The sequence below is a fragment of the Ornithodoros turicata genome, chromosome 1 (genome assembly GCF_037126465.1).
Source record: "Ornithodoros turicata isolate Travis chromosome 1, ASM3712646v1, whole genome shotgun sequence".
NCBI classification, from domain to species: Eukaryota; Metazoa; Arthropoda; class Arachnida; order Ixodida; family Argasidae; genus Ornithodoros; species Ornithodoros turicata.
The window spans coordinates 84,107,667-84,123,863 of NC_088201.1; the positions used below are offsets into that span (position 1 = coordinate 84,107,667).

General features: G+C 44.9%; 1 protein-coding gene and 1 long non-coding RNA gene across 3 annotated transcripts; both read left to right on the top strand.

The window, feature by feature from the left end:
• The first annotated feature begins 1,719 nt into the window (after positions 1–1,719).
• LOC135377872 (uncharacterized) lies at positions 1,720–2,337 on the top strand. Its single transcript, XM_064610598.1, has one exon. It carries the CDS (start codon positions 1,720–1,722, stop codon positions 2,335–2,337), a length of 618 nt encoding a protein of 205 aa, XP_064466668.1.
• Positions 2,338–9,200: 6,863 nt separating this feature from the next.
• On the top strand, positions 9,201–10,700 carry LOC135401696 (uncharacterized). 2 transcript variants are annotated; one of them, XR_010424887.1, is made up of 5 exons: positions 9,201–9,476; positions 10,093–10,164; positions 10,357–10,428; positions 10,489–10,560; positions 10,621–10,700. It is a non-coding gene; the product is annotated as an uncharacterized LOC135401696 (long non-coding RNA). The 2 variants fall into 2 exon arrangements; XR_010424888.1 differs by lacking the exons at positions 10,357–10,428; positions 10,489–10,560; positions 10,621–10,700 and adding an exon at positions 10,225–10,339.
• The last annotated feature ends 5,497 nt before the right edge of the window (positions 10,701–16,197 follow it).

Here is a 16,197-nt window from a genome sequence, read left to right on the forward strand (position 1 = left end):
TTTATATGATTTATATCACGTTTTCTTAAAAAAAAAAGAAGCATATACGCAGCCTGAGAAAATAAGATTACGATCACAAGAGTAATATATCCGTGGCTTCTGTGCAATCTCAGAATTCACAGCAGCAGAAAGCTAGCGATGGCGGCGGTATTGTGGCGCCACCTGTTAGCCACTTAACCAACTGCGCGGTGAAAACTGTCGGACAGGCTGCACACTGTCGAGAAGCACGGGGTTTTTGCTGTACCAACGCAGTTAATTTCGGGCTGCACCACTCGTTCTTCCCGTGGTGCCTGCGGTCCCAAAAAATCGTGGTTGTGTCGTGGACAGCCTTCAAACCCTCCGTTTCGGACATCACGAAGCCGGAGAACGCATGGCGTCTCCGAAGCGGTAGCAGACGCTCCGGCCTGGGCGATGTTGCTCACCTCGATCATGTGATCCCAAGTCCAATGAGGAGCGTCCTCACCACTTGTGTCACATAGTGACGTGTGTGGTGGCGCTCATCACGTGCCTATCGTGAAGGCGAAGGAGGGTGTTTCGCGCGCGGGAGGTTCGGGGAGCTATTGCAGGCGTCCCAATTGAGCTACGGTTGCACTAATTGTGGGAAAACTGTTTTCGGCCGCCTAACATTCCATACTGACCAAAAACAGAAACACAGTTGTGGGCCTCTAGACTGCTCCTTTAAGGAACGAAAGCTCCGAGAACGTGTGTTCCGCAGACAACTCTTTTCTTTTGAAGATGACAGTAGACAACATAAGTCTGGTTCTCCTTGCCGACGTGGCAGCGGAGACTGAAAAAGTACCTACACATGTACATAATGGTGCGTAAAATGAGAAGATACTTTTTGTATCTGAGTACACAGTGTACAGCAGTGCTCTTTATCGCAGGAAACACAAACTGATGTGTTAGTAGGCAGAGGAGCGCTGAAGCTGCTTCTCTGTGTCACAGACTGCGAACATGGAGCAACCCAGGTTGACCATACTGATGAGCAGAGCCGGACCGAGGCGAGTTTGCGGTCGGGGCAGGGCAAATCTGAAGCGCCCCCTCCCTCACTGCCGTCAGAAGCCTTGTGAACAAAGAGAAGAAAACGCCCATTTACACTGCCCAGACCGTAAATCCAAGTTCTCTTCATTCCTACTTTATACTGTCCAACCAACCTGCCAGGGTTTGCCGTTCGGCGCCCTCTCTGGCGAGGGCGCCCGGGGCGGCTGCCCCTCTCGCACCCCCATCGCTACGGCTCTGCTGATGAGTACACCCCCACCAGCAGCCATGTCCAAGAATTTGAGAAACACAGTGCCCCTGAAGGTGTTCAGGTTGGTAGACACAGTACAATCCGTCAACTCTTTTATTGCTTGACGAAAACCCGAGACGAGAGGAGATAAATTCTGTTTGTGTGAGTCTTTTATTTATCTCCTCTGGTCTCGGGTTTTCAACACAGATAGCCAGCATGATCTCTTTTATAACTTACCTGCGCTGTTCATACCACAAGTTCATAAGTTAAAACTATAAATGATGTCGCACCAATATGGTGTGGTCCAGTGAAACATAGTAAACAACATTGCTATTTTTTATGTACATTTATCAAAATCTGTCAAAACTTAGCATTTGTATATATCCTTTCAGGTGACGCATACAAAGTCATGGAAAAGAAAGTGCGGATTTGAAGATTTTAGAACCCTGACTAATTCAGAAAAACCCCTGCAAGATCTCTGTGGAGTGACAATGACTGTGTTTTGTATTCTTTTGAACCTCCTCCAACAACAGCGTCAGAAGCAATCAGATGTTTCTAGAGAAGACAAGCTTGCTATGTTCCTTATGAAGTTGAAGCTAGGAGTGAGCCTAACGGCTGTCGTCACACTTTTTGGAGTAACAAAATCAAGAGCATCACGCGTGTTCCACATTACTTTAGATCAACTGAGTGCCCGGATGAAAGAATGGATTTTTGTGCCACCCCGAAAGTGCATCAAAGAGAACTTCCCAGCCTGCTTCAAAGAAAATTATCCCGGCTGTGCATTTATAATTGACTGTACCGAGGTAAAAACAAAGACCCCTTCGGACCCAGAGCAGCAGCACTACCTGTACTCCCACTATAAAGGAGGGTACACGTTGAAGTGGCTTATAGGGATCATACCGAACGGCATGATTTCATTCCTGTCAAAGCCTTACGGAGGAAGGTACTCTGACTCCTTCATTACACGTGATTCAGGATTCCTCGAACATGTCTCGCCAGATCTTGCGCTTAGTGACAAGAGGTTCCCCCAAATCACAACAACAATTGCAGAGAAACGAGCTGGGCTTTTCATGTCACTATTCAACACAGGAGGGGTCAGCTTTCTGTGAAAGACATGGAGAGCACTTTCGTTATTGCACAGCTTAGGGTTCATGTTGAACGGGCCATACACAGGCTGAAGTTACTCAATGTATTGAACAATGGCATGCCATTAACACTCATCCCCCATATGGACAAAGTTGTACACATTTGTGCATGGCTGGTAAATCTCCAAAGCCAGATTATAAATTCCGGAACCTCTGGATGTGTCAGTCACCTGCAGGTTATTTGCATAGATGTCACCTACATGTTCACATACTCTATTCTAGTTTATAATTTAGTCTTTGGGTCACCATACACAAAAGAACTTTGTAAAACTTCATAGATCTGCATGAGATGCATGTTTCAATTACACTTATATGCATATGCTGTCAATCAATCATGTTGCAGAGTGCCGAGGTACTACACTATGTACCATTTCAGTCCACTCTCCACACATGTGCACAGCTGCTCGACACCACTGCTATTAGGCTATGATGTTTTCAATCATGTTGATGAGTTAGATAGAGACAAACCCATCATGAGTTGCATGATACAATTTATTTTTATTCTGAAAATCCAGCTCATATATTCTTCACAAATAGGTGTTAGCATTATGTACCATAATTTCATTTATTTCAGCATTCTAGCAATGTCCTTCAGTAAGTACGTGAAATAAAAAAATTTCAATCAAACTTTGGGATCACCTTCGCAATGAAGGCATCTTCCCGTCGTATTACGGGGGGTGTTTAAAGTAGCACAGAAGTCATTTTTAACACCCAGTTTTCTTCCTATAAAACTGTTAAGTAGGCCAGTAAGATGCCCCATGCGAAGTAATTTACACCACGGAGTCATAATTATCGCAGAAATTAAATTTAAAATACGCCGCAAAAAGCGACCGTGCGCAACGGTGGTGAAGAGCAGTACCAGCCTGTGATCTGCCAGGAACCTCGCGCTGACGCTATAAGGAGAACGCTCGCTGATTGGCCTAGAGAAATGTTGTCTGCTACTCCGCTGTCGTCTGCTACTCGGCTGTTCGAGGTTCTGATAAAGCCTTTCTCCTTGCTCGGTAATGCTTCGGCCGCTCCTTCTCTCCCCAATTCTCCGGGAAAACTGGCAAAACAGGTTTACGGCGGCAAAGGGACAAGGCGCTGACCCCCACTGACCGGCAAACCAGAACGAGTCTCCTTACGCCGTCATCCGTGACGTGGCATGATACCTCCTCATCCTCGTTATAGCTGGAGTGGCGAGTTAATGGTGAAGGCGCGGAGCTATGTTTATGTGAGTTTTTTTTCTGGGAAACAAATTGCACACATCAAAACCTTTCGCGCTATTCGGTACAATGACACACACACTTTCATCAGATGTCTTAATCTGAAATTTTTTTTGGATGGCCCTCTGTACTCCTTTAAGTCAAACCGGGACTTTTCATTTTTCGCAAAAGTAAAATGAATTTACAGGCGAGAAATCAGTTTTAGTTTTCAACGTAATCTCCAGCTGCACTAATGCACTTGTCCTAGCGTTTCACAAGGGCTTGGATGCCAGCAGCGTAGAAATCCTTACCGGCGCGTAGCAGCCATGATCGGACCGGATTCTTGACCTCGTCGACGCAGCTGAAGTGGCGGCCCCCAAGGAACGCCTTCAGTGGCCCGAAGAGATGGAAATCGCTGGGGGCGAGGTCTGGACTGTAAGGGGGATGTGGCAGCAACTCCCAGCCAAGTTCCTGTAAGGTGCGTGTCGTGAGATGCGCGGGATGCGGCCGTGCGTTGTCCTGTAGGAGGAGGACTCCTTTCGTGATGAGGCCCGGCCGCTTTTGCTTCAGCGCCTTATGCACATCCCTGAGAACCTGGCAGTAATATCCACTATCGATGGTGATACCACTGGGCAGAAAATCAACATGAACAACGCCAGCCTTGTCCCAGAAAACCGTGGCCATGGCCTTACCCGAAGACGGGGTGCTTCGGAACTTCTTGGGAGCTGGCGAGCCCGAATGCTTCCACTGTTTTGATGCGCGTTTGGACTCAGGAGTGAAATGGTGCACCCACGTTTCATCGCACGTGATGATCCGATCAAGGAACGGCTGTCCTTCAGTGTCGAAACGGTACCTTAGGTATTGGGAGATTTCCAGTCTTCTCTGCCGGTCAAACACGGAGAGCTGCCTCGGGACCCAAGGGGCACTAACTTTCCGAAACTGGAGGTGTTCATGAATGATAGTGTTCAACGTTCCCACAGAAAGGTCCGTCTTTCGAGCCAGTTCGAGACATGTTATCCGTCGGTCCTTGACCTTAGCTTAGTTTATGTGGTGTTTCTGACTCTCTTGTAGGTTTCATTGCCTCTTACTTACGGTATCGCATATACTCTGTTTGTGTGTCCGGATCCTACTCTGATACCTATGTTTCTACGTCTGGTGTACCCCAGGTTTCAAATCTCGGGCCTCTACTGTTTAATATTTTTATCATTTATCTTGTATCCTGTGCTAAACATTCCACCATACTACAGTATGCTGATGACTCCAAAATAATGAAAAACATAACCTCGCCTTCCGATTGCTTACTGCTTCAGGAGGATGTTTACAGTGTTATTTCTTGGTGTACTTCTGATTTCCTCAAAATCAACACGTCAAAGACTAAAGTTATCTCATTCACGCGCAAGTCTCAAGTAACCCGATTTCAGTACTTTTCTGATGGCGAAATAGCCCGAGTCGACACCATTCGTGATCTCGGTGTTGTCTTTGATGCGAAGCTTCAATTTCATGAGCATGTGAGAGCAATTCGTTCTGTTGCTCTGCGTATGCTTGGTTTGCTCACTTACAGCTGTAAAATGTTTTCTTTTCACACGGTATTTCTTACTCTCTATAAAGCTTGCGTCCTTCCCCGACTTTAATATGCGTCAGTATCATCGAATGCTTTATGTGCTACCGATATCAAGCGTCTTGAAGCTGTGCAAAAGAGGGCACTTCGCATTATTCATTCACGTTTCTTGCGGAATGTCACCGCATTTTTATCTTATGACTATGACAAGCTTTCAAATTACCTGCACTTGCTTCCTCCGGAGTAAATAAGAAACCGATGCCCGAGAAGTAATTTTTGCAGAAGTACGCGGCGTCCCTGAGTATCGCTCTGAAATCACGTTATCTTTACGGCTTCTGTACGGAAAATGGGAAAAGATATTTTGTGTCTGTCAACGTCACTGTGGCCGCAAAGGGCCCTTGGTTCATTCTGCGCTCGAGAAAACAAAAGCTAGCGTGTCCGTGGTACCTCACGGCTAACGCAAGCGTGCCCCTTTTTTAGACGTCTTTGACATTTTCTGCTGACTCACTGGCTCCATCTAGAGACATGAAAACTGGTAGCCTTGTAGCTGGGGACATGAGGCATATTTCTAAAAAAAATTGGCTCTCAGGATGGTCGGCCAAAATGAGAAATAATTCGTGAAATATGCAAATTTTAGAAAATTCGTGATATTGGAGCGTAAAAAAAACATGAGGCCAACGATGTACGAACGTTCTGATAACGGTATAATATACACCGGTTTCTCCACTTCAACATATAAAAAAATATCAGGGGTACTTTTTGTTGTTTTTGTGTAATGATTTTTTATATATGATATGGTTACGAGAAGCGAGCATCCTTTTGCCGCGTGGCTGTTATGTAACACATATACAATCAGATACATATATAGAAATACAGTCAACCCTCGATTTATGAACACCCTCAGTTCCCCGAAAAATCGTTCATAAATCGAGGGATTCATAAATCGAAAATTCAGTTAACTGAGTACTGTCCAGCAAATGGAACAGTATTTCCGAGTTGGGATTGTGTTTATAATGACATATATTGTGTAATTTTGCTTTTGACCATGCCTTCTGCTGTATCAATCTCACAAAGAACAGAAGTTAGCGCATTCACACTCTGTTTCTTGTGCAATACTAAATTGTTTAATTTTGCTTTGGACCATGCCTTCCGCTGTGTCAATCTTGGAAAGAAGTGATGTCGCCACATTCGCACTGGACTGGTCTCGGATTTCCTCCGGGTTTTTTAACCTCCGTTTATTAATCTCCGGGTGACAGCGACCACCTTATTCATCAACTGAGGTCAGGAACACTTGGTCGCACCTTGTGCCACCCCGGAAAACCCGTTTGTTGTTCGGATTTCGAGGGGTTAAGAACCGAGGGTGCAATACCTGGAAAGCGTTTTGTCCGTTCAGGCGTCATTCATAAGACCACGGAATTATCCCTTTGAAGGTTTCTGTTGACCTCGGAGCGATCCGTTCATAAATTGAGGGCAAAAACGCTGGGCAAGTCCTAGTTGGTTCCCAGAAATTCCGTTCATTATTCGAATAACGAGGTTCATAAAACGAGGGAAAAATGAGTGGAAAAAGTTTGGTTCCCCGTACTCGTGTTCATAAAACGAGGGAATTCATAAATCGAAGGTTCATAAATCGAGGGTTGACTGTATATCACTACTATGCAAAGCTATCAACGGGTAAAGTCTAAATGTACTTTGTGTGTGGGTGTGTATTCAATTTGTAGACTTTCAACCATTGTGCGCCCTATTATGGCGTGTTTCACGTTATGATTGCGAACAATTCCATTTTTACGCCTATACTGTTGGTTCTGCTGGTTCTGCTTTGCTCGAGCGGTGCTTTGGTTTTCGTTTGGTCTCCCTTTGAAGACGGGTCGCAACTGTATGCACGCAATAACGACACAAACAGCTCTATCCCATTAGACGGTTTCCGGTGAGGAGATAAGGCACACGCACACCAGTATCTGCGCTCTCTGCGATGCGACAATGACGGTTGGCTGAACTTCCCCTTTCTCACTATTTTTCAACTATTTTTCTTTGCGTGTGTGTGTGTGTGTGTGTTTTGCAATAAATTCCCAAATCCCATTAAACCTCGAATGCCATGACAAGATTATGCCGTTGTCTCCGTGCTTTCTATACAAAAACAAGCACTGGCGGCCCTGGGATCAAAAGCTGCCGGTTGTAAGAGGAAACCCATGTGAGAGTTCAACAAAATTATCCTACCGACATTTGCGAATGACCTTGTCTAGTCCAGCTGCCTACAACCTTCATCTGTCCGTCAGTTTGCGCGCAACGCTGCACTGGTGAAGCCCACCGACTATACACTTTCATCATACCTCTGCGGGACTCATATTGACCACGTGTGTTGTGGACGGTACTGGTATGCCTGGCCATGGATTCTGCATCTACACCACCAGAAGTGAGTGACACTACAATTTGCTCATTCGGAAGAGGATGTCATCAGTACGTGCGTACCCCATCCGTTACGAAGTTCGGCGACTTAGCTTAAAGCTCAGCTACGCCGATTCTCGAGTGTCACAGAATGGAATGGTACTCACACGATGTGTTCATAAGGGAACACTGATTATGTATGCAAAATAGTTATCCCAAACTCCTCGCGGTTTTCCGAAAAAGTGATTTTTTAGTTTCACTGACATCCCGTCTTGTGGCCCGCAAACCCTGTGTCGACGACACATTCGTGGTCTGCCCGCGCTCCGGCTTGGCATGATATTTTGGCTTGGTTTCTTCCGCCAAGCCGGCCAGTTTCTTCTGCCGAGCCGTCTGCTGCGCAGATTCACATTGGGGAAGTGATAAACAGTTCGCAGTATATTTCTGGACTTCACTAAACCCACGAGGAACGTGAGTTTTGCTTCCTTCGACTGCAAAGCATTTGCTAGGCCAGTACAGACTTCCTGGTGTGATTCGTGTTCTGTGCTGCGTGCCGAGAATGTGTGAGCGTTTTGCTCCCGTCTGCAAGAACACTTCAGCATGCAGTTCCAATGTTTCAAACCACAATTTTCCGAAAGGCGAAAGAGAAATCTATTGACTGCAACAATCGGTTACAACTCCGACTGGGTGCCACCTTCGAAAGGAGCGATTTGATCTGTTCATCTGGCTCATACGAATGTTACGGAAGCAATGCGCAACTTGTTTCACAAGAAGCCGAAGATGTCTCGTCCGGGATGCTGTGCCAACCTTATTTGCAGCTGGAGATTGCAGGGGCAGGACTAGGCAGCAGATAAAGGTAAGACGCGTAATATGTTAGACAAGTCAGTCATGCGGTGCAAATTGCATCACGTAGAAGAGAAAAATACGCTATCTGTCGGTTACTGCTTCATCCTTTAGAGATTACGCCCCAGCGGGTGTATTCTCAGTACAGATTTGGAATTGCCTTATTTGTTAAATGATTTCGCAGGCTGTCACTGGCATCACCGAAAAGCTTGCACTCCACGTCTCAACTATCACCGTCTGGGTTTCAAGCTGAAGGCTGTCACCAGTGCCAACCAGACGCCCCTTCAAAGTTCATCTGTTTTTGTTGACGGAACAGTGACACCTGGTACTGCTACATTTCATTTTCTGATTAATCAAGTGCATTCCATCACTTGTGCTCGACTTCTTGTGTTCGTATACCCTTGCTGTTGCTCGCTAGCTTAGAGCAACCATGCCTGAGGTGGCAGCGCTTTCAGAGTACATTTAAGCAGTATCATCGTATCATACGCACGGCAGCAAATCTTGTGTATTTTGAGTAAGGTATAAATTCAATGTTGGCTCAGCTGTTGTATTTTGGTCACAAATAAGGTGTTTTTCCAGAGCGCTCGAGGGCAGTTCAAGCAGTTTCATGTGTGCAACAGCACATACTTTTTCTCAGTTTTGACTAAGGTAAATCGAAATCTTCCAGTTGATGTCTTGTTTTACAAAAACTTGTTTTATGCCTTTCTGTAGCTGCTGTACTAATATTGTGAGTACAGAGACATATCGGAGCATCATGTGTGCTATTGTTTGTATCATCTGCAGCAGTATATTGATAATGTTAATTATTCAATGACTTCAGCTAACATTTACATTCTTACTTCCAGGTAAACCTGTCACGCAGATGCCCTACACTGTAAAAAAATACTGTGATTTCTACGGGCGTTTAGTAGTATCTGACGACGGCGTGTTACCGTAATCACAAATACTGCGAAAACTACGTAAAACGGTGGCGCCATCATCATGCGCCGGCCAAAAACTTCAATGCGGAGGCAAGGCCAAGCCAAGTACGGGTCATTGCCGTCATTCACAACAGCCGGACGCCGAACATCGTGCGTGGACGATCGTTGAGGAAGAAGAACGAAGTGGTCGTTGTAAATCTCGTGAATGCACGTAGCCAGGTAAGCACATTTCTGTTCGCACATCCTGTTCTTTGCGATTTGAGCGTGGTGCACCGTATGCCTTGTTTTTGTTGAACTTATGGGACACCAGTAAATCGTGGCGTTTGCTGTGAGGCTTCTCCCTAGTTTCAGATCTACGTGTGTCATGCGTCCTGGCTCGTAGGGTGATCAAGGCGCTCTTATTGTAATGTATCGTTGCGGAAGGTGCCCTTGTGTTTTTAACACTCTGATGGGCTACGTTGACCACTGTAGACATGTACATGAAGCGAGCAGAATACCGTGTTGTCATGCATTATGTGTGTACACGGCGGCGAACTATGCAACACTCAGATGTCACATTTTGGGACGTTACAAGAACACATCAGGACGGTCGCCTCGAATCGATTTGCTCTCCAAAACCACGAAAGTATGTCACGTCCATTCGTGCTCGCGTCAGTTCACTACGAATATAGAGATAGTGTCACATATGAAGCAGCACATACGAGAGGGTCATGATCAGATGTCCTTATGAACGCTGCCAGACGAAGTTCCGTGCCGTCTCCGGGTTTTGTGTGCACCTTCATATGTTCTTCCATTGAAAAAATAAAACTGAGTATAATCTCCTTTCTCTTTGCAGTGTTTTGATGCCAGAGCTGACTGATGGGTGCACATGGCTCCTTCGAATGTTCTTCCTTTGAAAAAATAAACAGTGAGTATAACTGCATGTCAAATGCCCTGCTCCCTGTAACAGTTTCCTTTCTCTTTACAGTGTTTTGATGCCAGAGCTGACTGATGGGTGCACATGGTTCCTTCGAATGTTCTTCCTTTGAAAAAATAAACGCTGAGTATAACTGCATGTTAATTGCCCTGCTCCCTGTAACAGTTTCCTTTCTCTTTGCAGTGTTTTGATGCCAGAGCTGACTGATGGGTGCACATGGCTCCTTCGAATGTTCTTCCTTTGAAAAAATAAACAGTGAGTATAACTGCATGTCAAATGCCCTGCTCCCTGTAACAGTTTCCTTTCTCTTTGCAGTGTCTTGATGCCAGAGCTGACTGATGGGTGCACATGGTTCCTTCGAATGTTCTTCCTTTGAAAAAATAAACGGTGAGTATAACTGCATGTTAATTGCCCTGCTCCCTGTAACAATTTCCTTTCTCTTTGCAGGGTTTTGATGCCAGAGGTGATTGGCGCATTTTCATCACTATGTACATAGAAAATAAATCCCGATGTGACAAACATCACAATGTGTTACGCATGGTCATTACTTAAACTGCTCTCATTGCTACGACTGTATGTAGAAAAAAAAAAAAGTGGGGCTCCAGGGATGGGCACAGCACGATAAGGGTACACGGCATATGCCAGTTAAAATTACTGGCCAATGCAGTTTTTTAACGACCACAGCACAGTAATGCTACACGGCATATGCCTGTTAAAATTACTGGCCAATGCAGTATTTTTCACGGGCACAACTTATACGGGGCCACCGTAAAAAAAAACGGCCAATGTTTGGCAGCCAACTTTCCTTGCATTTGCCCGTTTTTTTTACGGTGAAATTTTTTACAGTGTACCCCTTGGTATGCATAGTTCAAGATTGTACCGAAACAATCCACCTGGAGCATTATTCTTCAATTGGCAGTGGCATTACTATCACAACACACCACATACTGCATGTGTATGGTGCGTGTACAATGCATCAAACCTATTCTCAGGTACAGGCCAGCTGGTACGCAATTACAACATGAAACAACTGAGACAGGGACCGTAAAGTCATGCCTTTTCCTCCACGCCTCGGGTTTCATGTTATTATCCTCACATGCAGCTCAATTCGCCTGTGCTGTGCAGCATGAGCAAAAGCATATATTGTTTGTGGTCACGTGACACGGAACACAAATACAGTGAAACCTTCCTATGTTGGACACCCGCGGTGCAGCCGAAGCGTCTCCTACTTATAGAGGTGTCCGAGTTACAGAATATGACGGCAACAAAAAATGGAAGAGATCACAGCTGTGAGAAATGTCCCCCTTCTTCAATTTAAGGTCCTTAGCGGTACCTGGTGGTGGTGCCTGGTAGTGGTACCTGGTAGTGGTACCTCTACCCACTCTTCACTGATAATTATTACTGATTTTAGTATATTCAATTCCGTTCAGATTCTACTCAATGGCATTACCTCTGGAGCTTTTCGAGCAGCAAGGACTTGTCTCTGAAGCGTCAGCCCACTTCTGATAGCTTTGGTGCAGTGCTCGTTCAAAGGCTCTAGACAAACTGAAGACAAGTGCTCACATAAAGAATTACAATGTAGACTGACAGCACTTGTTTTTGGACTCTAAAAACTAAAGCAACAAAATGCTGTGACCAGTATAGGGAAAAAAGGGGCAAAAGTCAAGGCCACTGGCTCATTTTGGGTCTTTTTGGTGCAAAGATGGGCCGATATTGAGGTAATTTGGCCAGGGTTTTGTCCGACTTTGCAGGGAAAACCCTATCCTACTTCCAAGATAGGGAGGTGTCCGACATAGAGAATTTCGTCCCCATATAGTTTCAATGGGAGCCTGCCCGTGCAATGAAATCGTGGGGAGTTGTCCGAGGTAGGGAGGTGTCAGACTTTGGAGGTTTTACTGTACTATAGAGCATTCTACATCATGTAATCTAACAGTTGTTCACGTTTGGATATTTTAACCATGGAATTTACCCTGCATGCACCATACCATGTCCAAACACGAACAACTGCTAGAGAGCAGCATGTACTGTTTCCGTATAGCACTTATGGCTTGCGTCCTGTGATCGAGAACAGTGATGTCTTTTTTCTGCTACAACCAGTAAACTACAGTAAAGATTTAGAAATACTGTGTCATACCATAAAGCACTATGGGAAATGGCAGCTTGAAAAACTGGAGAAGACTGTCATTAGAATGGGGGACATGTTCTACGGTGAAATTTTTTACAGTGTGTGCTGTACCACGTAATGCACTGCAGGCCTACCACAGTATGGTAACGCTCTGAATACTAATTTGCTCAAAAAAGGAATGTGTGCGTTTCTTGTACTAACTTCCCCTTATGCAAGGTTGTAGAAAAATGTTTTCAGCTAATGGGGAGGGAGAGGACATCATTCTGGAGTCTCGTTGACCTACAATGTGTCGTGTGTGAAGGTCATTTTGAAGAGTGTAGGTGGTAAAAGACTGTGTTCCCACATTCTTGGCAGTGTTGACTAATAACCATAATGAACTAGAGAGTACATTTGTTGCTTCATATATTTGTGTCATGGCAAAGTATGTAGAGATACAAGGCGGTGTCTCAACATGCAGGTGCCAAAACTGCTTTTTGTGCCTAAAATATGACAAATAGTTGTCTGTTCAACACCACTAATCATGTGCCGGCCTCCATGAACTGTCTGTGACATTCCAAAGTGATTAACATGTCCCATAGATGTGTGCAATGCTGAAGATGATTGTGTACCTTCTATGAATTCTTGTTTCAAGAAAAGTACTGTGTGATTTGCTAACAGCACCTAGCTGTACCTTCACAATTCTACATAAAAATATGTCAAGTTTCCGGAAGGAAACATCATGAAGGTCCATAGCGAAAAACCCTGAGACGAGGGATAGGAAGGGACATACACAATGTCTCAACATAGCGTGGTTATGTCCCTTCTTGTATCTCCTCTTCAGGTTTCGCCATCATGGACACTATCACCAGCTCGCTTGCTGTTGAGCCGTTCTTTCAACGATAAGGGTCACTTTCATGGACTGGATGACAGCAGTTTGCTGTCAATAAAAAGAATAATGGAAGGAGCTAAATATGATCCTTAGGCTGTGCGTGGTCATTGCTTTCTGACAAATGGTGACTTAGAATTTCAGGACAGTGCCTGCAGTGGTAGTATTCTTGTGTTCTCACCCTTGACGCCCATTGTGTGTCATCGGTCACCTGTAATATGCACATAGCTAAAACAAAGTATATTTGTATTTCTTTGAATACAGTTGGTACAGCACATTGTTTTTTACATGTTCTATGGAAAATATAAATAAAAAATTCTCTACTATGCAAGTCTCCTGTCAGCTCTACAAAGCAGCTTCGAACTTCACTAGAAGCCACGTGTGAAACCTGGACCAAACTAGTGGTGAGGGTCCATATAGGTCATAGATAGATACTATTATTATTATTATTATTAGATCATAGGTCAGGCTTAGGTCCTGGTTGGTAGCAACGCATTTGAATCAGGAGGTGACCAACATAACTAAATACACCAACTGACTCTCACAAATTTTGTGGTGTTATACTTTTGAAACAACATTAATATGCCGCAGTGATCTTTTCTCTTTTGTTCTTTTTAACCTAGAAATATTAGGTCTTCGGCATCACCAGCCTTAGTTGCTGAGCATGCCGTTATTTACGTTGAGCACTGCAGTTTCATATTTGTTTCTCTGGACAAGCAAGCCCGCTTCCCCATTTTGATAAGCGTCTTTCAGCTTTGACAGGGCATTTGTGGACAAGGAAAACATTTGGACTATTGTGTATTTTGCTATGAAGTGCACTGTACAAGGCAGAGGACACCATCAACCATTTCCACCAAGGTTATTAAATTTGTGATAAAGTACATATACCTTTTGTCACTGACTAATTTGGTGGCAAAGTTACTTGAGTGGCAGTTGTGGAATTTTAAGCACATGTTTAAAAAAAATAGGATATGGGAAGTGCTGACTGGTTGAACATGTGGAGTACCCAATATAATAATTGGGGGTTTACGTCGCGAGACAACTGAGTGTGGAATACACAGCACAGTGTAATGTTCCTTATTCTGGCAATGTTAGGCATGGTTCAAGAAGTGGGAAATGTTGCACTACCCTTAATAACATCTGTTGGGCCCAGCAAACAGGATACACATACCCTGATCTGAAGACACTACGCCTAACTCAAAAGCAATATGAGATCGACCCGTACGTGTTTATTTGCGAAACTATTATGAATGAAATATGCAAAAATACGTATAAGGGCTCTCGACCTACATGCCGCGATGCGCTCTACGAGATAAACAACACACTATAAAACTACATCCAACACTTTTTGTGCGGGGCAACTCTATTGAGCACTTTCATATAACCCACGGATGGTTCAACGAGTGCAGTTCGAGTGGTCATGATACATTCCTACGTCGTTCATTGCAGTCGCGCTATGATGCTGCACAATATATGTATCTCGTGTAACAAGCCTGGCAATCGCACGATGTGCATGGGCAGAAATACGGCCTTCTTTCTTTGAAGACCAGTCCTCTGCAGGTATATGCTCAAACGATCACCAAGTCTCACGTTGTTGCTCAATCGCTGCCATTCCTGCACTTGTAGTAAAAGCAGCAAACGGGTTGACGTGAATGGCAGCTGAACGGTCGAACTGCGAAGTTCTCGAGCACATAATCATAATTTCACGCCGAAAATGATGTTGAGGTGAGTTCGCGGTTGTTGTTTGCATCGTTCAATAGTTCTCGGGATTACCTCGGACCTCGGACGAAACGCTCATCGTAGCCGGCGGCCATAACTGGATTTCCTCGCAAACGGGAGAAGACGCCAGGGAAGTCAGAGAAAGCCTCAGCTTTCATCCAATCAGACACACGATTCTCTATCTACGTAGATGGAGCAGGTTTATCCCATCTACGTCACAAAAATGGCTGCGCCCATGGCTTGTTTTGGTTTCTTTGATGAATTAATTTTCGTAATAGGAAGACAAAATTGAGAAACGAAGGTGCGTTTCGGGGGCAGTTGGATGTGCTCGTTCTGAATATCACAACCGTTTCAACACATCGGGAAATCGGCGTAGCTGACCTTTAAGAAGAGCAGTACCTCATTTTTGCAGAGACCACTACCTCCTCTATATTCGCAAGTACACCGAAAAGTTGGCATCGAAATGTTGCGTGGATCCCTTCGAGAAACACAAGAAGACCGTGTACGGGAGTAAAATAATATCTTCGGCTCTGGCGAAGTGCACGACACAGTTTAAACTTACTCCTGGCGACGGATTGTGTCAACAATGCTATATGTAGTGCACGAAATATCAGTATGAGGACAATCCAACTGAAGCAGATCCGCCCTCAAGTCCCACACAAGAAGTGAGGGACACGGAGCAGGAGGATCTACATCTCCTTAATGAATCCTTGGAACTTCTTGGAGAAATTCCGGTCACATTAAAGAGGTCAGCAGCCAAAGGCGAAGACAGAGCTACGCGCAAGCGAAGCTGCGAAAAATTGAATGTAAAGCAAGGAAAGCTCTAGAGTCAACGTTGGTAGTTGCGATAGACGAACCGTCCACTTCAGGAACAGGGTGTCATGTAGTCCTTGAAGATTACAAAACCTTGCTCGAGAATCTGAAGGAAAAATTCCAGAAAAGTGATGATATTGACTTTGGCTCCATGATCATGGTCAAGACAGCAGACTATGAACTATTTTGGGGCGTCGGACCGCATGGTGCGCAATGCCAAGGACATCAGGACAAACGTGGGAATCCTCACTGAACCCACCTGCTGGAGGGGAAGGCCAGCACTAAGAGATGATACAAAAGTGAACATCCGTCAGTTCTGCGAGGATGATTTTATATCGTACTGCATGCCGGGGAAGAAGGACGTCCTGAAGGGACATCAAAAGCGCCTGATGCTGGCCGGCCTAAGAGAGGCCTCCGAGATGTGGAAGTCACACAATCCAACGAGGAAAACTGGGTTTTCCACATTCGCAACCCTGAGGCCACCGTGGTGCGTCCTTGCGAG

Bases quoted from the DNA above. Each gene is read 5' to 3' on its own strand.
- LOC135377872 (XM_064610598.1), top strand. From the start codon at position 1,720: ATGACTGTGTTTTGTATTCTTTTGAACCTCCTCCAACAACAGCGTCAG.